At 50.1% G+C, this 24,015-nt stretch overlaps 1 protein-coding gene across 1 annotated transcript; it reads left to right on the forward strand.

Annotated features, from left to right (window-relative positions):
• The first annotated feature begins 3,759 nt into the window (after positions 1-3,759).
• On the forward strand, positions 3,760-9,571 carry LOC309407894 (zinc finger protein ZIC 1). Its single transcript, XM_082003553.1, has 3 exons — positions 3,760-6,758; positions 7,872-8,035; positions 8,495-9,571. Exons 1-3 carry the CDS (start codon positions 5,783-5,785, stop codon positions 8,690-8,692), a joined length of 1,338 nt encoding a protein of 445 aa, XP_081859679.1. The 5' UTR covers positions 3,760-5,782; the 3' UTR covers positions 8,693-9,571.
• Positions 9,572-24,015: the final 14,444 nt, after the last annotated feature.

Consider the following 24,015-nt stretch of genomic DNA (forward strand, 5'->3'; position numbering starts at 1 on the left):
AATTTCGGACTCTCTGCGAGCCTCCAACGCAAGTTGTTGTCTCAGCAAGGATTAGTATAGTACCACCCTGGCACTTCTCCCTGCCTATAATTTTCAGCTTGCTCTTTGCACTCTGCAAGGCAGAGCGCTGACACTACTGCAGGCAGAACTTTGCACATCTTTCTTTGAGCGGCAGCAATAACCCTGAGAGAATGTCTGGGGTGTGATGCAGTGTCCGAGTCTATATTTTTACAGATATCTTTGAAATTCTCAGTTGTTGTTCTTTGTTTTTCTTTTTTTTTTTTTCCTAATACAGAAAAGCACACTAGAATCTGGAATCAGATACCTCAAAGGAGATTATTATTATTATTGCTACTGTTATTATAGGGACTCCAGGGCTGGTAAATAAAAATCTATACTAAATAAATAATTGATGATATTAATTATGAAACTTCATCAGCGTATCACAGTCATACTCCATCACAAATAATTTGATGTCCTCAATATTTTCACTGCTGTGATCAAAACTACTGCCGAAATAAAAAGAACTAGAGGAACCCCTTAGGAATTATATTTTCTAGTCAACTTCCATTCATCCTCACATTTTTATAAAGTCAGAGCAGCAAACACTGTCCCACTAGTGAGAGGTTCGCAGGAGTTGTGCTTTATTGGTTAGGACGGGAGGCTGGAGAAGTGCTCAGCTCCCAAGCGTTCGCCAAAACTTGTTGAAACTGGACAAAAAAAAAAAAAAAATCGCTGCATTTAATATTTCAAATGGTTACCAGATGACAAAAAACGAGGGCAAAACAGTTGTGGATTTCAGAGTAAATATTGGCTAAAAGTCTGGCTCGACCTCACACGCCTTTCTCACCTCCGCAGTGGCACCGGCGGGGCAGAAGGGTGAGGATGCCCCATTGCCCGAGCGGGTCGGATCTCGGCCGGGCCGAGCCCTGGTGCGGGATACCAGCCCCTGCCCTGGGGTCCCACGCCGGGTCTGGGGGTGCGAGGGGCTGCAGCCTGCGCAGGAGGGACCCGGACCCCTTTCCCTAAACGCTCACTTCTACACCCGGCCAAAGGTGCGCGGGCGGAGCGGGGCTGGGGGCAGTCGGGCGGCAGGTGCCTCGGGGGGGACGGCGTGGCCCCAGGCTGTCCGAGCGGCAGCCGGGACGGCGTGTGCACGGCCGGCGGCGGCTTCCCACGCAACCTGTGCGTGCCGCGCCCACGCAGGCTGAAGGGAGCGCTCGCCAGGAAGGTCTCGGTGTAGAAACAAAGTTTCTCGGCTTCGGGTGGAGCGAACCCTCCAGCCCGGCAAACGGGCTCCCCAGGGCCGAGGGACAGTGCGTGACAAAGAAGAGCAGCAGGGGGGGAGGGATTGCGGGGGGTCCCGGCGAGGAGCCCACGCTGGTCCCCGTCCCATCCGGCGTCGTGCCGGTCCCGGGGCTGGCACAAGGGGCCGGGCTCGGGTCAGAGGTCATCCCGAGAGCATCACCCTTTGCGGGGATTCGGGAGCGTCTCCCCTTCTCCAGCCGGCGCCGGGCGCGCAGCGGCCCCCCGGGGCCGGGACCGGGGTCTCAGCCGATCTGCGGGCTCTGCGCGAAGTCGGCGGCGGCACCCGGCGGCTTTGGCAGCGCCCCTGGCCCTGTCCGCGGCGGGGGGCGGAGGGGGCCGGCCGGGCTCCCGGGCCCCGTCCCCCCTGCACCCGCCTATAAAGAAGGGCGTGCAGAGCCCGAGCGCCGGCTCCCCCGGCGCGGCCCCGTGGCACCGGGCGCGGCGGTGGGCGAGGCTCTGGGCGGGGAGCGCGTCCCCCGGGACGCCTCCCCACAGGGCTCGCCATTGTCAGCGCTCCTCGCCCGCCGCCCCGGGTCCCCGGCCCCGCCTGGGCGGCCGCGGGACCCGTCCGGACCCGCCGCCCGCCCGTACCCACAGAGCCCGGCCGCTGTCGGGGCTGGGAGCGCCTCCGCCCCGCTCCGCGGATCCCTGCCGGGCCGGCACCCCGCCTCGGAGTTTCGGGGCGGAGGGGGGGGGCGGGCGTGGCCCCCGGCAGAGGGTGCCGGAGTCCTCCTCGACGGCGCCCGGGCTCTTCTCCCCCGCCCGCCCCCGCCCACTGGGGAGCCGCGAGGCCCGGTCCCGGGCGGGAGAGGGGCAGCCGAGGCGCGGCCCCCCCCGCGCCGCGGGGCTCCAGCCCTTCTCCCCCGGGGTAGCCCAGCCTTCTCCCGCCGGGGCCCCCAGAGGGCAAGGAGCTCTCGTCCAGCCCTTGGGGCAGGCGATGGGGCTAGCCAGCTCCCGGGCACCCCCCGCTCCCGGGCACTTACCCCTGCGACCTGTTGAAGGTTTCCCCTCATTTCTCAACTGGCAAAAATCAAAGTGTTTGTGGGGGGGAAGGGAAAAGAAAGAAAGAATGAGAGAAGAAAACAATACCCCCCCCAAGAACCCACCACCTCTTTGGCGCTTCCATCGAGGCGGTCATCCTTCATTTCTTCTTTTCTTGCTTTCTGGAAGCAGTTAGGGAATGTATGATGAAGCAGAAATGAGCCGTCAGGATGATATTTTAATGGCTTATATGTCACGTTGGTGCATGTGGCTTTGAACTGGAGCAGCTTTCGTTTCCTGCAGAGAGCGCGCCGCAAATCCCACTTGATAACTTCTACAACCCACAACATTTTTTTTTTTTTACATTCACTCTTACACTGTATATTTAGATACGGTTCCTAAAAATACCCTCTCGTCTGCCTTCTCGTGTATTTTGCACCGACATGGAATGATGACTGGGTTCCCCCTGCACTGGGAGGCAAGCTAGCACTGGACTACCCAACTTTCTGGATGCCTAAATGCCATCGCCCTGAAGACTCTACAATACCGTTGACAACTCTGTCCATTGCTCAGTTTTAGCACCAAATAACAGAAAGTAATGTCACACCCGCCTAAAGACCACGTCCACATACGGGCGCGCTCCTAGGGCGGATATACCTGTTGCTATAAGATATTGCAATTCCTTCGAATGGATTTGGCAGAATAAATGCAAACGGGTAGATTCAGCCCAGCATTATGCGGAAAAAAAACCCCAAGCCCAACTGTAAAGCCTCCCAAGATCCAGGGGAAATTACAGAATACATCTGCTTTGAAAGCGATCTCCATGCACCGAGCACAGGCAAACTGCATCTGCAGATAAACCGCAGCGCAACATTCCTTCAAGGCGTATCAAAGTTTATTTGCTGCTGGTTGTTTGTTTGTTTGCGTCCGAGGCGCAATGGCCATTTTTATACCTCTCGAAACGAGGCAGTTCCCACCCGAGAAGTGCTGGCGCAGCAGCGCGGCTGGTCGGACCCCCGGTACCTGCGCCGCGGATTGCTTACCAGTGCCTGTAATTAGAGGGGATGAATTTAAAGTTTCTTTGTTTGGCACTAGGAATTGGAGGGGCTCGGATTGAGCTGCGAAGGAGGCAAGTGAAGGGCTGAACAAAGGCGAAATGGAAGGAGTCCGACTCTCAGCGAGCTTTTGGTGTTTTCGTTACTAGAAAATAATTAAGGCTAATGAATATGCAGGCGACTGAGTAAATAAATAATTTGCCAGTTTTATATATGTACACACACGGGCACATACGTAAGTCTATATATGCATACGCACACAAAGACGTCTTATTTTAAACTTTCACGAGATCTTTTTTTTTTTTAGTGCCGAAGCAGCGTTTAAAATATTGTACAAATGTTGCTTAGCTTAATTGATTAAGCCACAAAGATTTTCTGCTTTTAAACACCATACTTATACCTTTCAACAATCATTTTAATATATAGTCAATGGCTCTTTGTAGCGAGAACAAAAAAGAACTATCCCCAGTTTTTCAATAGACTTTGAGCTGGGGAAAGACAGGTTAATCGAGGGTTGCATCTAGAAAACAACCAAGTGTTGTATGTTTGCACTGAATCCAAATGTCTGCATTTTTCTAACTAAATCAAAGGGAGTGTTATTTCTTTTTCTGCTCACTCATCTGAAGGTAAGTAAATTTTCTCTGGCGATCAAAAGCCTGGTCAGCAACAAAGACACCGCCTGCTTTTTCCACCGTCCTGGTGTGGCAAGTTGAGGAATTTCAATAACTGTGACAAGGGTGACTGATTTGTGAACTAGAAAAGGTTTGAATGTCAGAAAATTTACATTGCTCCTATCGAGGATTTAAATAAATTTTTACTTCCCCCCCCCAAAAAAAAAAGAAAAAGAGAGAGAGAAGACGTACCCGAGAGTTTCATGCAGCAGGAGGAGAAACAATGCAAGTTTGGGAAATTTACAGTTTTACCTGAATGAAAGAGACCCCGTAAAAAGAGAGAGCGAGAGAAAGGAAGAGTGAGAGAGAAAATAGAAAGAATATAACAAAAAAGAGGTGAAACAACAACAACAAAAGTAGAAAGTTAAGAGTTCTCACCCACCTGCGTTTTGATGGGTGCAGAAAACAAGATTTATTTCAGAAACCTGATGGAGGGATAGAGTCAGCTACCCAGAGAAATCACGCCTGGTGTTTAAAAATAAAATCAAATGCACCCAGCACCTACTCTCCGAGAGCTTCAGTTTTAAGCAAGCGGAAAACAACAACTTCAAAAGAAGAGAGTCCCTACAGGGCTTCTCTTTTCAAAGCCTAAAAAGTTGCTCAGTGATCTTTAAAAATTGTGGATCACCAAGAAATCATCATTACCATCATTATCAGAGTGCTGGAGAGAGAGGGACAGAGAGAGGGAGAGCGGGGGGAGAAAACAACCCTAATAATAATAAAAGATTTTTTTTCCCTTTAGCACACATACACAGAAAAAGATGCGCTGGAAATATTTTCGTGGAAAAAAAAAAAAAAGGCTTTATATATATTAAAAAAAAAAAAAGTTGCTACTCCTGCAGCCCTGTTTGTCAGGAGGGACGTCAGGGCGCTCACAATACCTGCGATTGATGAGGCGGAGGGGCCAATCAGCGGCGGAGGGCGGCCGTGCGCGCCCCTCGTTGGCGGGGCCGGGGGGAGTTACGGGGGGAAGGGGGAGCCGCCGCCGGCCAATGAGCGCCCACGTCCGCCCGCACGTCGCTCCGCCCCCGGCTCCCATTCATCAAGGGGGGGGACGGTGTCGTCTTTTCAATTCATTTATCTGCAGGAATGATTGCCGCTATCAGTCTCGCGTTCACCGCCCGGCTGAGGAGGTGAAAGTTTCTCCCCAGGAAGATAAACCGCAAAAGACAATATTGTGCATGATTTGCGCCTTTTTTTGCAAAGCGAAAAAAAAAAAAAAGGCCCCCCCAAAAAAAAAATCGGGGAGAGTGTGGGGAAGCTCGAAGAGGAGAGAGAAACAAGCTCTCGGCCACTTTGCAACATTCCTATAGCCAAAAAAATCACTGAAGGAAGTTTCTTTTTTGTTTTGTTTTTTTGCTGCCCGTGTTGATCTCTCTCCGTTATTGTTATTTGCAGCCAGTTTATTTTTGAGCCCACCCAACCCCCCCCTCCCGACTTAAATCTCCCTGAAAAGTCAAAGCAGAGAGACAGTGAATATTTTTGGGGCACATTTTTATTATTATTATTTGCAACTGCGAAGATCTCTTCCCCCCCTTCCGCACCAGCCTCTTTTTTTTTTTTTTTCCCTTCTCCCCCCCCTTTTTTTTTTTCTTCCCCCTGCGCTGATGCCGAAGGGGGTGTTTTTGATGTGGTTGCTTTGGTGGTGATCGTCGCTGACTTTCCAAAGAGGGTGTTTTCGCCGCTGCTGCTGCTGCTGCTGCTTCTCTCCGCGTTGTGTGTGTGCGCGCGTGCTTTTTTTTTGGTTGCTGCATCGACGCTGGGAAGATGCTTCTGGATGCTGGACCGCAGTATCCCGCCATAGGAGTCACTACCTTCGGATCCTCTCGCCACCACTCCGCGGCCGATGTCACGGACAGAGAAGTGGGGCTGGGGATCAACCCCTTCGCCGACGGCATGGGCGCCTTCAAAATCAACCCCAGCACCCACGAGCTGGCCTCGGCCGGCCAGACCGCCTTCACGTCGCAGGCGCCCGGCTACGCGGCGGCGGCCCTGGGGCACCACCACCACCCGACCCATGTCAGCTCCTACTCCAGCGCCGCCTTCAACTCCACCCGGGACTTTCTGTTCCGCAACCGCGGCTTCGGGGAGGCGGCGGCCGCCAGCGCCCAGCACAGCCTCTTCGCCTCCGCCGCCGGCAGCTTCGCCGGCCCCCACGGACACACCGATGCCGCGGGACATATACTTTTCCCGGGGCTGCACGAACAAGCCACCAGCCACGCTTCGCCTAACGTAGTGAACGGGCAGATGCGCCTGGGCTTCTCCGGAGACATGTACGGCAGACCCGACCAGTACGGCCAGGTCACCAGCCCCCGCTCCGAGCACTACGCCTCGACCCAGCTGCACGGCTACGGCCACATGAACATGAACATGGCAGCCCACCACGGGGCAGGGGCCTTCTTTCGTTACATGCGGCAGCCCATCAAACAGGAACTCATCTGTAAGTGGATTGAGCCCGAGCAATTGTCAAACCCCAAAAAGTCCTGCAACAAAACTTTCAGCACGATGCACGAGCTGGTGACTCATGTCACGGTGGAGCACGTTGGAGGACCCGAGCAGTCCAATCACATTTGTTTCTGGGAAGAGTGTCCAAGAGAAGGGAAACCTTTCAAGGCCAAATATAAACTTGTAAATCACATCAGAGTCCACACAGGTGAAAAACCTTTCCCCTGCCCTTTCCCAGGCTGTGGCAAAGTGTTTGCCAGATCAGAGAATCTCAAAATACACAAAAGAACTCATACAGGTACGGTAACCTTCTCTCTAGCTTTTTCTCTCCGCGAGTGGAAGCGCCGAGCGCCGGGGCCGGGCCGGGGAGCTGCTTGGCTGAGGGTCGGACCGGGGAGGAAGGGGGGTATGGTCCAGGGCCACTGATTTTTTTCCGGGAGAAGCAGGCTCGGAGTTCCGCTGCAAAACGAGCTCGGTCACAGACACGCCAGCAGCAGCAACAAAAAGAAAATTATCCCTGCCGAGGCAGCGGGGGAGGAAGGCAGGGTTTGCTGCTGGGGTGGTAGGGCGGGGGGGGGGGGGTGTTGTCGCAGCAACCTGTCCTGTTTAAATTTATAGGTTTTAATTAATTGTTGTTCGGCAGTTTTGACTGTGGCACGATGAGAAATTGTGCGAAATATTGCAGACAGCTCATCCGTCTCCCCTGTGCAGTTCAATTTAATTCCGAGGAGCGATTTTAAATAAACCGAGCCCGGCGCGTTAGTGTGTTATTGTTGTGCGGAGAGCAGGCGCCGGGATCCCTGAGAACTTTTCCCCACCGCGGGAGGTGGAAATGCAGCAGCCCCTGCCTGGGAGAGCTCTCTCCCCCCGCTCCCACCCCGAGCGCCGAAAGCCAGAGCCGCGTTACCGGTAGCTTTTGCAGGGGGTTCGTGGGGCTGCCCTCGCGTTGTATTCTCCGGCCGGGTCATTTCCAATATTGCAAGAAAATACGGGGGAGGGGGCTGGGATGGGTGGGAGCGTAAAATATCTTGAGAATGAGCTATAAAAACGGAAACTAGACACTGAGGATCGTGTGTAAATGCCACCGCGCCTGCTCTCTCGCTTGGAGCGTTGCGAGGAAGGAGAGGTGCCCAGGGCTGGGGCTGCAGATGAATCTCGCCCCTCCAAAGAAAAAAAAAAGTTCTTTAGCGCCCCCCCCCCCCGAAATGGGCTCTGAGCAGGGGTCGGAGGTGCGGAAAAGCACAGAGAAGAGAAGCAAGATTTGGAGATTTGAGCCTCGGCGCAGTTAGAAAGTTGCAAGTGTTTGAAACGGAGCCCTGGGCTTCCGTCCGGCGGGGCGGTGGGGACAATGAGCGATCCAGCCGGCGCTGCTTAATCAGATCCGTTTTTCCCCCCCTTCCCTCTGCAATAGGTGAAAAACCATTTAAGTGTGAATTCGAGGGCTGTGACAGGCGCTTTGCAAACAGCAGCGACCGCAAAAAGCACATGCATGTGCACACCTCCGACAAGCCCTATCTCTGCAAAATGTGTGACAAGTCCTACACGCACCCCAGCTCCCTCAGAAAGCACATGAAGGTAAATGGAGGGCGCCTGCTGTGCGGGGCTCGGACGCCGCCTTGGGCCTGGCCGCGGGAATGGGCTGCGGGCGGCGGGCAGCAGCGCCCGGGCCGCACCGCCTGCGGGGCTCCGCGCTGCTACGGCCCGGCCCTGGCGTCCGCCCCGGGCCCGCCGGGCCGCGCCGCCCCCCGCCCGGCCGCGCTCAGCCCCGGGCCCTCGGGCAGGGCCCTTTGTCGGTGCGGTTTGTCCGGGGAGGGGCGGGGGGCAGTGAGAGGAGGAGGCAGCCGGTGCGGCGCTGCCCGGCCTCCCCCTCCGCGCAGGGCCGGGGCCGGGACCCGCGGGGAGCCCCGCGGGGACGCCCGAGCCTGGGGCTCGGTACTGGGCCCCGTTGTCTGGCGTACCCCCCGCCGAAGGCGGCCGCCGCCAGGGCCTCCGTCCTCCGCCGCTCTCCATTCCTGCCCGGGTTCTCTCTTGCAGGTCCATGAATCGTCCTCGCAGGGGTCCCAGCCTTCTCCCGCCGCCAGCTCAGGCTACGAGTCCTCCACCCCTCCAACCATCGTGTCTCCGTCCACAGAAAACCAGACCGCCAGCTCCTTATCCCCTTCCTCCTCCGCAGTCCACCACACGTCCAGCCACAGCACGCTTACATCAAATTTTAACGAATGGTACGTCTAAAACGCTAAAACAAAGCGACAAAACAACACAAAACGAAACAAAACAAAAAAGCCCCAAGCGAGCAAACAAATACCCTATTTAAAGACTCCAAAAATAATGAACACTTTGAAATCAGAATTTAAATGAGCAAACAAAAATAAAATGCTGCCAGTAGACCCAGGACTGAGTAAAATGAAGACGTCGGTTTTTAAATTTTTTTTCTTCCTTTTTCTTTTTTCCTCTTTCATTTCTCTTTATTTTCTTTTTCGTTCTTTCCTTTTTTTTTTTTTTTTCTCCTTTTGTTTTGACTGTTCTGCTCTGTTCCAAGGCTTGGTAGGCGAAGGGGTTAGTAGAATGCATAAGAAGACAAGGTTACCAGGGCAAATGCCAACTGTGTAGGGCTTTACTGGAAACCACTGATTAGAGATCTCCAACTGCATGTCTGCTCGGGCAGCGGCCTTCCTCCCCCATCCCCTCTTGTAAATACAGAATTATTAGCTTCAAAAACAAAACAACAAAAAAAAAGTACTGTTTGATTTTGTATATAGTTATATCGCAAGTTGAATAAGGGGATATGTGGATTTGTGGTCTTTGCATATATGTGGGGGGAGGGGCGGGCGGGCGGGAGCGGCGGCGGGGGGGCGGAGGTGGGGGGGCAGAGGGAAGAGGTAGAAATTCAACTATTTGTACTGAATGGCAAGAATGTTCTAGTAAATGTGTACCAAAATGTGAATTACTTTGTATTATTACAGTCTAAACGTCGATCTAACAGAATATTATTGGTATTAATGTGCTTTTTTGTATAAAGTGCAACATTTCGTCCCAAAGTCCAGTCTAAGTAGTGCAGTAAAATGTTGTTACACGTCCTGTCAAGAAATTCGTATAGTGAAAGCCTGGATCTGCGTGTCAAACTGTTACATTTGTTTATGTAAAGTGATATTAAAAAAAAAAAGATATAAACTATATCTGTCCGTTGCTTTTGGCAAATACAAGAACATAATGTATATAAATCCTAATTTCCATATTTATCCGCATGTAAAGGTCCGGTTATACATGTTACAAGATATTCAATATTTATGGCTAGAAGAATTGGTATGTAAAATTTAGTTTACAGAACTGTTTGGTAACATTTCGTACCTTATTAAAGATTCTTAAATCCCATGAATTGTGGTAGGAATTCTTATTCGCTAAGTCAACCTGCTGCAACTCCAACTAGCTTTAGGATATTAGAATAAAACTGTCCCAGTTTTTCACTGCTTTCCATTATGTCATCACTAAAGCAGCGAAGGTGATATAAATGTGATAAATGAAAGGATCCCTGCTGGCATTACTATAGTGTGTAATTAGTATTTATATCAAAATTTATGAAACAAATTTTCGGCCGCAGTATAATTTAAATGACCTTTGCAGACATAGAATAACAACCATAAAAATAACAGAAATAGATTGCATAGGCTACATAAATATTAATGTGGGGAATTGTTACACGAGAAGTGCTGCACTCCAACACTGCCCATGAATCTGCTTAGACTGGGTCCCTAAATTAAATTAATTCGGGTAACATATATTAGGAGATTTAAAACAGAGGAGATTTCAGTTGCTATTTTAATTTAAGGCATTTATGACCATAACTAATTCTCAGGCAGTGGATTCATGACTTTCCTTGGGCCTTTTGCTCCAAGAAGTACAGCACTGTTTCACGAAGGCCGTTGTTGTTGTTGTTGTTGTTGTTGTTGGGTATATTTTTTGGTTTGGTTTTTGGTTTTTTTTTCTTTTTATTTTTTCTTCCTTCCTTTTTTTCCTGATATTCCTTAAAACGTGATGTTAATTTAAATCAATTACTTCTTATGTTATGTTATTATTATTACTATAATTTTGCCAGTGTTAATAGCTTTCTAAAAAAATAAATCTAGGGGATAAGAATTATTTTATGTAATTTGATTATCTTTCTATCTCTTTTATTTATTTCTCATTTACTTAAGAAATTCGTTCCATTGGCTGGCGTTGATACAGTAAATTTGTAAATGAGAAGACAATATAAAAAATCTAAATTACTTGTGCTTAATGACTGTAGCAGAACGCCTTTTCTCTAAATCAGATTGTCTTCCTTGCAGTTTAGTTTGATAGATTTGCAAGCTGTACTGCTTCCACTAACTTAGCTACGGTTGTTGGAACTGTTGGGCTTTGTTCCTGGTTGTAGCTTGCATGATCGCCCCATTAAGCAGACAACATATCAACAGACAACACAAATCATGAGGTTGGCTAAAGCTGCGAGGGCTTGTGATATGTCATAGAGTGAATTGCACAAACTGACCTTCCAGTAGACCAAGATGACACTTTAACAGCTTCTTTAAAGAAATATTATGTGTACGGCGAGTCAATAGCCATATTAACCGCTCGGGGGGGGTGGTGCCGGGGGAAGCCGCTCGCTGCTCACATCCATGCGGGCGCTCCGCAGCTCTGGCTGTAACCCACCCGGATCACGGCCCGCCTGCCTCACACCAAAACCCCGCAAGTCTTTTTCTTCTCCCGAAACGTTTGGGGAGCTCCCTCGGAGGCTTCTCACCGCCCCAAAGCACCACCTCCACCCCGGCAAAAAAAAAAAAAAAAAAAAAAAAAAAAAGTTTGCCTTGCTCGGATAAAGCCCCACTCCTGCCAGCTCGGCACCGCCGCCTGCTCCCTGCAGCGCTCGTGGGAAGGCTCCGCTTTAACTTTACTTTCTACAAAACGTTGTTGTTACTCCGAGGCGCGCGGGGTTTGCAGGGGGAAGAGCGCCACCTCGCCGGGCCGGCGGGGAAGGAGGAGCTGAGCCCGGTGGGACCCGGGCGGGGAGTGCTGGTGCTTGAGGAAACGCAACCCCCGGGCAAAAGGGCCAGGGGGAAAAAAAAAAAAAAAAAAAAAAAAAGGTTTCATGCGCCGAAAACGTTACTCTCTGCGAATCTTTCAGGTTAACTGTCCCGCCGACTCGACCAGGCAGCGGTTTTAAATAAATAACCTGAGCGTAGCTTAAAAAAAAAAAAATTAGAAGTCGTAGAGATAGTCTGAGCCATCCCACTGTAAAATAATCGCGGAGAAACGTGGTGGGGGTGATATATTTTAAAGATGCGCATTGCAAGTTTCTTTGAACTTGTGTAAAGTCCCTAGTGGTCGCTTAACACAGATCTGTTACTTGTGTGGATTGGAGCACTTGGTTAATGAGTATTCTTTCAAACTTTTGGTCTGAGGTTTATTTGAGCGTCCTATGGCAGAAAGAATGATTTCGGTGTTGTCGCTGCCGCTGCTGCTGTGTTTTTTGTTTAGTTGGGGTTTTTTTGTTTGTTTTTGTTTTTTAATCTGGGGTGGGGGGAACGGTGCAATACTCGTTGATCGCCATCCCGTATATGTTCTGAATTAGCGACGATCACGGGGGCTGGAGTCGCTGATGCTGAATTCAAGCCCACGCCATGCTTGTGCTGTTCGCTTGGCTCTGGAGAGGGGAGCAGTGCTTTGAGATCCCCGGCAGAGAGAGGGGTATTTTTGCAGGCAGGGAGGTTGAGAGGCTGTTTCAGCGCTGTTTCGGTCGCTAAAGACAACTGTCCTCTAGCAAGGAGCCCTTTGCGGGTTTACTCAGGGGAGAAAAACGGACCCCAGCCCTCGAGCCTCGACGAGGGCCACGGTTTTCTTTCTATGGCTGGCTCTTGAGGAGCTGCCGGGGTACTTTTCCTGCGTAGGTTAGCAGGTTTCGAAGTCGGAGGGGGCTACCTGCTCGGGGTCACGCCGAGCCCACGGCAGGCCGTGCCGGCAGCCCCCGCGCCGCTCCGCGCTGCCTGTTTCGTGGCAGCCAAAATGCTGGGGCCCGACGTTCGCCTTCCGCAGGCTCCCGCGCCCGCGGAGGCTCCCGCCGCCGAGGGGAAGCGTTTGGAGATACCCACAGCAGCAGGGCAGGAGGGAGCAGGAGGCTGCCTGGGGGTACGTGTGGGGGTGTGCGTGTGCCGTCCCCTCTCGGGTGATGTGCCCGCGGAGCGCACGCAGCAGCCCCTGGCCGTGCCTGTGCTGCGTGCACGCAGAAAGTTAAATGCAAAACAATAACCGGGCGCTTTCCTTCCCCCCTGGAAAGACTCGCCCTTCAGGTCGCTTTAATGGCTTGTGAATGATCACTTGAATTTTTTAAAAGGCGAGTCCGGCATTAGTAAGACAAAGTTAGCTGCTTTAAAGCAGACGCTGTTCGAAATGGGGACAGACGCTCCGCGCTGGCCTCGACTGCCCATCGCCCTTGCTGCAGCCCCGAGGAAGCAGCAGTGCCTGGACCGATGCACGTACCACCGGCACTCTGACTTGCAGCTTTCCTGGCCGCGCTCGTAAACGGCTCCGACTTTGTAAGTTTTCCCACGGCCAGGAAGCTTGCTCCTTTCGGAGCAACTTCCAAAGGGAACAGGCGTCCAGCCCGGCGGCGGGCAGGGGCCGGGGCCGGGGCCGGCGAGGCTCAGGCAGCCCCGGAGCGCGTCCGGCGCGGAGCTGGAGCCCCGCGGCAGAGCCCAGCTCCGGCGGGCAGGGCGGGGAAGGAGAGCCCCGCTGGGAGCGTCTGAGGAGACGGGACAGAGTTTTCCGAACGGCCCGGGGCTGGAAGAGCCGGCGTGCGGGTTACCGCCGCAGCCGGGAGGGAGCTTGTGCGCGGTACCCCCGCGGGGGAGGCAGTGCCCTTCGCCAGGGGCGCCGCGCACCCCCGTTAGAAAAGGTACATCTGTGTCCAGGCGCGTACGCGCCCCGCAACCACGTCCGTGTACCCGCGCACGGGTGCTCCTGCCCGTCTCCGCGGGTGGGAAGCGCTGGCCGCCCCGCGCACACGTGCGCGCTGTGCACCTCGAAAGAAGGGCTCGAGATCCGCGGCGCAGCGCGGCCGTTCCGCGGGAAATCAGCACGGTTTCCTCAAAACGTGGCGATTCTCTCCTGCGCGGGGATTTGCTGCCGGGGAGAGGCCGCAGAGCGCTGGGAGGCCCGGCCGGGGCCCGTCACGGCCGCGCAGCCCGGCCCGCGGAGCCCCTCCGCCGCACCCGTCCTCCGCGCCTGGCCGCGGGCCGGCACCGCAGGCGCGGGGGATCCCGCGGTGGAGACGTGCGTTGTCTGTTTTGTGGGCATAACCCACACGGTCATTGCTGCAGATGCACAGGCGCTTACCGGAATCAACGGTCGAGTTATTGGTTTTATTACAAATACGTACGTACCTACAAATATATATACGCATCTCTCTATTCTATATTTGTACGTGAAGAGAGAGTGGTGTTTCTAGAAGGAGACATATTCCCATGTTTCCGTGGAGGTATATTTCTGAAGGCTCATGTAACCTCTATTATTTAATGCAAACGCCTATGTACAATGGATCGCGTTTGTAACAAAATGGGTGTACTTTCCAAATTCACCCGGAGAGATTAATAATTGAGGTTCCTGTTTTGAACGAGGCGCAGGACAGATTTCTTCAACTTGCTGAACGCACTAAGGTGGGCTCCCTTTCACCGCAAAGAGACTGTGTTTCAGGGTGCGTTGTATATTAAATATGGCCAAGGTTTTTATTTTATATAATTTTTTTTCTCTGCTAAACTCTATGGGTCAGATTTGGTTCATCTTCGATAACAAGAAACACGATCCTGTGAAGCGAAGGGGCTATTTTTATCATGCAGCTGGAAGCTGTCATCAATTCGTAACATTTATTTCGGCTTTAGAACGATAGTATAAAATAGCATGAAGTTTCCAGATGACGCCCGTACTGCAGACAGGATTTTTCAAGTACAATAAATCAAATTAATTACCTTTTAGATATATACGATCATAGTACCTCTCTATGAAACTGCTATTAAAAAAATGCTCCGTGTGTGCCTCTGATTGTGCATGTGTTTACATCTCGGGACCCAAACACGGCGTTAGCTGCAGCGAGGCAGAGCACATGATCAGCGATGCGCACTCAAGCCCACGTCCACACATGCCCCTTCGCGAGACGTGGGCAAGGCTTTTGCTCAGCAAAAACATGGAAGTTGTGTATTGGCACGGGTCAGGACTTTAAGATCCTTCAGGATCTTTCTCACTTCCAAAAATCCCGTGAAGAACACGGGCAAAGGCTGAAGAAAAAAATGAAAGGAGGAAAAAAACACCCCAACCCCACACCCTAGCAAGGCCACCCGCCGTGGCGTGTGCTTTGTGTTTGATATTGCCCCTGTCGGGGGCAGGCCGGGGGCCGCGCTAGGTGCGGGGCTGCCCGCCTGGGGACGGTTCCTAGAAATCGCGGCCGTGCGCGGAGGCGGTATGTGCGCGCGCGCGCCCGCCCCGGCGGCAGCCCCGGCGGCGCATGCGCGCCCGCGGCCCGGCTCCACGTGCTGTTGAATATTTATGGCTCTCCCCGCCTCCCCGCGGAAGGTAGCCGCGCCCGCCTCCGCGCCCGCGCTGGGGAGCGCCGCCGCCGCACGTGCTGCCCATCCGCTCCGCGCCCCAGAGTGGCCCGGCGGGGGCTGCTCCCGCCGCGCCGTCCCCCTGCGCGCATCTGTGCGCCCGGGAGGGCACCTTCTCCCTTCCAGCCCTTCCCCGGCACGCTGGGCAAACGCGACCCCCTTAATTTAACGGGCGCTCTGGCAAACCACCCGCTCCCTCCGCACAGCGGTTCTCGGCTCCCGCGGCCGCCCGCCGCCTGGCTTTCCGTGGGCTTGTGTGGCAAAACGTAACGGGCGCAGTCGCCAGAAAAGTACAGTCTCGGGGGAAGGGAGAAAGGGTCTCGTAATGGATTCCTTTCTGCCTCGCTCCTCTTAGTAAAATCTCATTATATACTTTATGGCCCATCATATTTTATTGCTGATGTATCGACATCGCATGACAGATCCGAGGAACCAACGCGCGGTCTTGGCATCTATTCCGTTTGTAGGCTGCTTTTTTTCTTTTTTAAGCAAATAGTGATAATTCCCAGCACTCATTGTTCAGTGGCACAAAGTGATTTTAAAGCCTTTTGTACGATGGCAAAATTACATCCCATGTTACTAGAAATGTGCTCTTCAATCTTGCTAATGAGGTGGGTTTTCCTTTCCATCCAGAGCCCGGTGAGTGTGGGCAGGATGGAGGCAGGAGCACCCGGAGCCCGCGCTCCGGGCGCACCTGGGTGACTCGCCCCGCCGGGGCACGGCCGCGGCCGCGCAGCCCGGCCCGGCCCCGCCCCTCCGAAGTTCCCAGAACGGCCCTTACGGGTGGAAAGGGGCTGGCTGGAGATCTCCCAGCCATAATGCCCTCTCCGCAGCTCCTCTCTCCTTCTCCCTGTCCGCCACCGCCCACCCCTCTCCATCGCCGCCCCTCTTCTCCTCGCCCGGCGCTACAGATCCACGCGCGGTGTGTGCGCAGGGGCCGAGCTGTGAAAGCCTCTCCGACCGACACCTTGAGTGCCCGTGCCCCCCTCCCCGCCCGGCTGAGGCTCCCTGCGCGCCCCAGCCAACTACAAGAGGCGACAATAAAGCCGATGTCCATCATGTCGCCTATTCATTTCAGAAAGGGCAGATCCTGACCTCAGGTCCCCAAGTGGAAGCTTGTTTCGGGCTCGCACTGCGGGCACCGTTTACTCCGACCTTTACACAGACGTGTATGAACGCGTATTCCTCCACCCCTTCCAGCCAGGCTTTTTCCTTCCTTCCATTCCCCTCCTTAGCCGAAGGGGAAGCTGCCGGGTGTTTGTAGGGGTGCGGAGGGGCGCAGGGGGGCAGCGGCTCCCGCGCACACACCTGAGCCACCTGCCCGCGCCTTTGCGTGGGACCTCGCTCGCGTCATTGAACTCCCAAGAAAACTGTTGATCTGCTCCAAGCGTGAGGCTAAACCTTTGCATTTAGTGCTCGTGGCTGCGTCGCTTCCTCGCGCCCTCCCCCCAGCCCCTGTTCTGTCCCCGTGCCCGTGCCCGTGCGGTATTTCCAGGGCCCCCCGGGCCCCCCGGCAGCGCTGGGGCAGGCACCGGGAGCGGGCTCCTGCGCCGGGACGGGGCCGCGGAGAGTTGGCTGCGGAGGGGGACGTGCCCTCACTTTTTATACAACTGGACCAGGATGGGCTCTATTATTCTTCCTATTCTTCTTATTGTTATCATATTCAATTTAAAATCACCCCTTTGTAACTTGCAAAGCGCCTGTAAAATTTACCTTAAACCTGATTTCTCCCCTAGCCAATGGTGTCAGGGGCCGGCTAGCCTGTCCCTCCGGAGCATTAACCCTTGTCGCTAGCTGGAGTGTGTGAGAAGCTGAGGTTTGGCCCTGAGGAGCTGTGTGCGTAGATCTGGCACAGCTTTGCTCCCTTAACTCCTGGATCTTTGTTTTGGTGGCGACCAGGGAGAGCAGGGAGCGCTGTGCTCGCATTTCCCTCTGGCTTTTACACACACACACAGACACACACACACTCTCACACATAAATCCCCCTTTCCAACTTTCTGCCTTTTGCGCTTCCCTTCCAGTTTTTTCACTTCTCAGACCAACTGGCAGCATTTGCCGAGATCTAGATCCCAGCCGTGGTAAGTGATGCTTTTCTCCATTGCAAAACTCGCTCAGCTCTCGGCTCGCTGTCCCAGGGATGGGTGTAGAAGTTGTATTTGTTTGGAACAGCATTGCCCAACCCCAGTGGTTTCACGTCAAGCAGCACAGAGTAAAACTATTGTCGTGTATTAACTCTGAATGGGAGCAAACAGACCAAATAATCATTGCTGGCTCAGACAGTAGCACGGCACTAATGTCAGTCTTTTTAAGTTTGCAAAGCAACTTTTTGTTGTTGTTGTTGTTATGGGAAGAGCGAGCCTGTGTTTTGGGTCTGATCTTTATATTTACATTACACATCAGACCATAACAAACTATACAAAGAATGTAACTGCCATATGTGCTTTGTGAACATACAGTTATGATTGGGGGGTTCATGCATTCAGCCTAAATGTTGCAGACACACTGATACCGCTCTGCAAGGTTCGTGCAATACCTGAAAACTCACTCCATATTTGGGGGGAGGGGTTGGAGAGACGTTGCATTTTTAAAACCTCTACATTAAAAAAAACCCACCTCAAGTACAGTAAATGCCTCCTGGGCATTTATTTTTAATGTACAGTCTGCAGCTCTGACTGGATCAAATTCACGATTATTCAGATGAGGCTGAATTTGAATAACTTGCTGGTTTCTCTCCCCCGCCCTCCCCCATCACCCTCCCCCTCCATTTTTTTTTTTTTTGTTTTAAAAATTAAGAAAATGAAGAGAACCGCTGAGTCCGGCTGACCTTTGGCTGAAATAATTTAGCAGGAGACCGTTCGCAAACGAGGACTGGGTAAATTAGACACTCCAGTTCTGCGGGTAAAGCGATACTCAGCGCCCCGCGCCCGCCGGGAAGAGCCGGGGCAGGGGCTGCCCGGCGGCCCAGGAGCCCCCCGGGCGGCGGCGGGGCGACGGTGCCGGCGGAGGGGCGCGGAGAGCCCCGGGCACCGCCAAGTTTAGGGCACGTCCCCTCCGCCGAAAGCCGCCCCTGCGCGCCGCTGAGAAACGAGCCCGATGATTGCTAATGATTGCCCTCCCGCAGGTCCCCGCTCCGCAGCCGCGCAGAGGCCGCGGGTGTACACAAGCGGGGGGGCCGGGCCCGGCGGCTCCAGCTCCGCGCTGCCGCCGCGCCCGCGGGCTCTGCTCGGGCCGCGGGGCGACGGGGACGCTCCGCGGCCTCCCCGCCAGCGCGGTTATCCATCTACGGCAGGGCTGGGCTCCGCGGGCGGCGGCGAGGGCGCGGAGCCGGCCGCCGGGACGCGGTGCCTGGGCGCCGGCAAGCACGGCCCCCCGCCCTGCCTTATTAGCTTGTCAGGGCTTATCTCGTGAAGTTGTGCGGGACGTTACTCACAGGACAAGGCACGGGCAAACTCTGGAGAGGGCTTAATCCCCAGGAGCTGCTGTCAAAAAAAAAAAAAAAAAAAAAAGGAAAAGGCGGGGGAAAGGAAGAAAAAAGAGAAGGAAACCGCGTTTCAGTTTTTAACCGATCGTTTGTTGAGCATCTGCGGACAGTGCTGCTCTCTGCTCAGGCAGGCTTGCCAGGGGACTGCAGGTTTAGAGACAGCGGAGCGTTTCCCGGGCGCAGGGGAATGCCCTTTTTCCCGGCTGGAAGAGGTGCGAGCCGCTCCCTGCCTGCAGCAGGAGGGGGAAGGGGCAGGGCGGCGGGGCCGATCCTCGGCTCCTTAAGCAAAACTTCCAGCTGAAGCAGGACCGACAGCGATTACCCTCCCTCTAATGAGTCGCTTCTGCTAATAAATGATGCCTCTGCTCAGGTTCCTCAGCGGTCGGCAGCTGAGTCCGAGAGAATTTGATCCTTTATTTGAAGATGCGTTTTAATAAAACTGCTGTAACGTTGGCACTTTATTAGGAGGTTATTGTTTCCAAATTAATACTTAACCTATGAAAAATGGCTATCTTGCTAAACTGGATTCACCTTCATGCACTCCTTTCTTTATTTACATGCATTTTACAACTCAGAACCTAGCTCTACATTTCCCTGAATCATCAGACCATTAATTTGCTGGGGAGCTAGCTGTTTCACCCAGATGGATGTAATTCTGAATAAAGTCAGAAGAAATGCAAAAACATATGCTTTTCTGTCATTCCCCCCCCCCCTTTTTTTTTTCTTTCCTTATAGTCGGTCTGTGTTGAGCAATGCCTTCAGAAACTTCATTATCTAAAAGACAGACCTAGAGGGCAGGGACTTTGGGAATAGATTCCTTTTATTCTGAAACTTTCTAAACTTAGAGCAGGGTTGAACATGTCCTCAAATCTGCACCTTCTAGGAGGAAATGAATGATGTGCCAGACACTTCACTTCTAGTCAAAAAATATAAACCAAATGCTGTAAGGTTCGGCATTCTTTCTCAGGCCCATTTTCTGTGCACATTGCACAGTCAGAATGTAAGATGGTCACCTCAAAACTTGATAAAAACCCTATGCAGACCTTACTGTATATCTCTTCCTCCATTTTATCTCAATTAGATTTTACTAACAATTCATAGCGAAAAAATGGACAGCCACCCTGACAGCATACCTTGGCAAGTTTGCAGGCCAAGCAAGCTCAAACAGCTCACATGTTAGAAATAAACTTGGCCTAGCTGTTATATTTCTGAAAGAAGAACTTTTTTTTTTTCCCCCTGCAAAAAGGTATTATTTTGCACTTAAAATTTCAACTTTCTCTGACTTTCTTGAATGGTCAAAATTTACACCCAAGTCAGTATGAAGCATTGCAACAGGGGGGTGGTTACAGTGGATTTTAGGTTTTAGGTATTGCACGTTAACAAAAAAATCCTAACAGAGCAAGTGTAGTTTCTGTTTGATATCTGAAAGAACTATCATCTAAAAAATACCCTGAAAATATTAATCTGCTAGATAAAGTGAGTGCTGAATAGAAATGTATTTCCATTAGCTCTGCAATACAAATCAAGAAGCATTGTAGGTATCATATGTTTGATAAATCAAGAATTTGTAAATGCAATGCCAACATCACAGCCCTCAAGATATTTTTTCTTATTTGAAAAAATACATGTTTAATTATTGAAATTTGGCTTTTCCTTGTCTTGACTTTATGCTTTATTGAAAGGCATGTTTGGTTTAGGAAGTGGGATTGTAATACAGGCGGTTACATACCTAAAGCAAGTGTCTGTGTTTAAATCAAAATTGTTATCTTTCATGCAGATGAGTGAAACAGGTTATTTGCTTACGGCAATTTTAGTGTCAGTCATATTTTATTTATCTGTGTAGATTTAGTTATTTATTTTTATTTACCATCACTGCTTGCAGCAGGACTTTCACTGAGGTGAATATCCCTAATACGAGCATTTAGAATTGGCTAGCTAATTTGTTTAAAACACTTGGGATTTTTTTTTAAAAACTAAAATAATTTTTTTTTTAATGCTGGATTAGTTTTCTGCTGTGATATTTGTAGGGGTTGTTTAGTCAACAAGTTTTGATCAATATACGATGTGGTTCATGCTTCCACAAACATTTTTAATCATATAGCAAATTGTTGAATGTTCCTATAAGAGGCAATGGACAAAGGCTGCCAGGAAGTGTAACTGCGTTAAAGCGGTGAAACGTATGAGGGCTGAAATAAGGGACTGAACCAAACCACACTGAAATCAATGGGAGGCTCCCGTTGAGTTGGAACAGGCTTCAGGCACAGTATAAACGGCTGTGCAGGTACAACATTTTTCATCTCTTTCCAGTTTTGCCTTGGTTTACAGCACGTTATTTACAGGTAACATTCCTGAGTTAGATTAAAATTTATTGATCCACGTCTGGCGTAAAAAGGTCTGTGTTTGGATGTTAAGTACTGATAGGAAGGCTGGACTGGTATGGCAGAGCTGATGGATGTGGTATGCAAGGTTCACTTTACCCAAGCGATGATTGCTTTCAGGATATTTCTTAAACTATTGTTGTTTTAGATAAAGGTGTATTTTTGTATGAATGCAGCAACTGTCTAAAAGATTTGGTCGGGTCTTTTCCAGTAAACTGTTTTTTTGAGCCACATGACTAAAAGTTGAAAATTGACCAGTTTACCAAATCTATATTCTTTTTTTGCCAAGGAGTAACAGCAATGAGGACCACCCCCCCAGCACTCTTCTACAAATATCACTTAATAATTAATTCCCTGCTCATATTGGAACTTGACTGTGAAAATGCTGTTTTGTGCTGGGAGAATTCAGATGCAGTAAACACTGCTACAGCAAATGGAGTGTTTCTGTTGGGATATGCTATAAATGGGGTTTAGTCTGCTCCCCCTGGAGCCATAAGTTTAGGATCTGATCCTCCTTAATATCATATTTCTCCTTCTCATGATACTTAGTGACTGGAGCAAAAAGCACAGCTATTTAAAAAAACCCCACTCCTTAAAAAATATACGGACCTGCTTATCTAGAAAATCTCAGTATCGCTGGAATTTTTAATTTTCTCCCCTGATTTGCGAAGGACTTGGAGACTCCTTTACAAACTTAGCTTCATATTTAGATACTCTCTCCTTTTAAGTTCTATTGTGTACTGAAGAATAGCACATTTAATTAAAAAATTCTAACAACATAAAATTGTGCAGTGTTGTCAGTAGTTGCAGAGAAAGGGCCAAATTCTTCCCTTCTTAATCTGGCAAAATTCCCATTGACATCAGTGCTATGTTCTTTACGAAGTTCGGACATGTATTTTAAGACCCCACCAATTACAAGGAAATTGTTTTACTCTTGCTGCAGGGTTTGTCTGCTGGCTGACGGTAGCAATCAGAAAGCTGCATGCTCCTAGTTTTTCTGGTCATAAATTAGGAAATGTTAAGATGAAATCCTGAATGTTTCAAAAAGCTGTAAGCAAGTCACTTTTGATATGAAAGCTATGCAAGAATGATCTGGCCGTCCTCTTCCAAGCAGGACTTTGAGTTAAGCTATAGGAAAAGTTCTGAAGCCTTTTAACTTTTCCTCAGACAAAGCTGTCATTAGCTAAAATATTATTTTTACCTGTGGAAGTACGATGAAAGGGCTTTACAATCCAGATCTGTTTATACTCTGTAGGTCTAGTAAAGAAACAAAATTTCCCTTCTGACATGCCCAAATAAACAATGAGCCTATTTCAAGTTCCGCTCAATAAGTGTGTTAAATGCATAAAGTATTTTGAGTAAATGCCATGCAGCTGTTTGGTAGCTTGCAATTACTGTGGTATTGTGTCTGCCTGCGTTTTGTGTACTGCTATAAATCCTGCAAGTGGACACTGCTATTTCTGACAACATCGTGTTGGGTTTTCTATAAGTCTAGAGGTTTTGTTCCAAGTAGATGAAAATAATGAAACATTATAAATATTAGATAGTCTTGCTCCAGTGTGTGGTGCTGTAAATCTCTGGAGATTTACAAAGAGACAGTGACAACATGAATGCAATTACACATGATACTATTTTATGAGCTAATTCTATAAAGCAGCATCTCAGCTCTGCACTGACAATAATTTTTCACGGCAACTTTCGGAATGTCCCATGGAACCTTTTAATAGATTAATTATTTGCTCATCCCAAAATAAATTTGCACGTGGCTGGAATTAAATAAAAGGCCCACCACTGCTTCAGGAGGAGTTTTGCCTGGGAAGGAACTCAGGATAGAAGCAGTTATTTCAGGGCTCGGATTAAAATGCTGAAATACAGGGATATTTGCCAGGAGGCTCTGCTCTGGCTGTGCACCGCAACCATACGTGCCCTGCAAAGCCTTTGTACTGCCCTGCGGTCTGTAGAGGTTCTAGGCTGGTGAAGGAGAAATATTTCTTCTCTGAACCTTAGCTCAACAGGTGACTTTGAAATGACCTATGAATTCTTCCGCTTTTGTTGAGTTGACATCAATAGGGAGCGTGGTTCTAGGAAAATACACGTAGGTATTTTCTCAAGGCTTGTTAATTTAAAAAATAAGACCTGGAAAAACACTTGTAGTGTTAGAGGATTCAAAGAGTTCTCAGAAAAAAACCAACTTTGGAATTGTTATAGCAGCTGTTATAATCTATTATGTAAATCACATGGGAATTAAAACAAAATATTTTGTAAGGATGTTTTTGTCAAATAATAAATATGCTATCATTTAGCCTTAATGTTTTTCCAGAGGTGTTATTGTTATCTGATGAAAGACAAACCTTAGAGTATCCCGTATTTTGACTGATGAGGATTTCATATTTATTTATAGCCATGCCAGTGGTAACACCCATGTATCTATTCAAGAGAATATATATTTTTCAAAATTGGGTGCTGGAATTTATGCTGTTGATTCATATCGAGTTATATTTGTCTTCTAGGTGTCACCTATATATTGTCACCAAATTTAATCAGCAATACTAAAAGACAAAACATAAAAAAATCCCAAAAGCTGTAAGTGTCTTTGGTCAGATTATTATTTACTTTGATAATGTGCATTTATATCCCCATAAGCCTCTCTGCAGAAACTCAGTGGTTACTCTTCACTGCCTGAGCGTTGTTGTAAACTGGCTTTTATAAGAACAAGAATCAAGCCCTTTACATCATTTTTGCCCTTCTTTACAGGGTATTGGTTGCTGCTGGTGCGACATGTCAGTTCATCAGCCTGTTGACTAAAGTGCAGTATGATTTCACTAATGACTGGGATGCATACTGCAGATTACCACATTTTGCAAATTAGTGAGTAATCAAACAAACATCATAAAAATCAAGGATATTGCATAATGAAATATACTTTATTCATTTATTTTTACAACCTTATATTAGTTTTAATTATTTCTGTTAATAATTCATTGGGTGCTAGCACATGGAGCTATGGAATGTGTATTTTTTAAAAAACATATTTTAGCAACCAAAGCCCCCATTGTAGCACTCTGATAT

This window comes from Phaethon aethereus, assembly GCF_964289735.1.
Source record: "Phaethon aethereus genome assembly, chromosome: 9".
Classification (NCBI taxonomy): Eukaryota; Metazoa; Chordata; class Aves; order Phaethontiformes; family Phaethontidae; genus Phaethon; species Phaethon aethereus.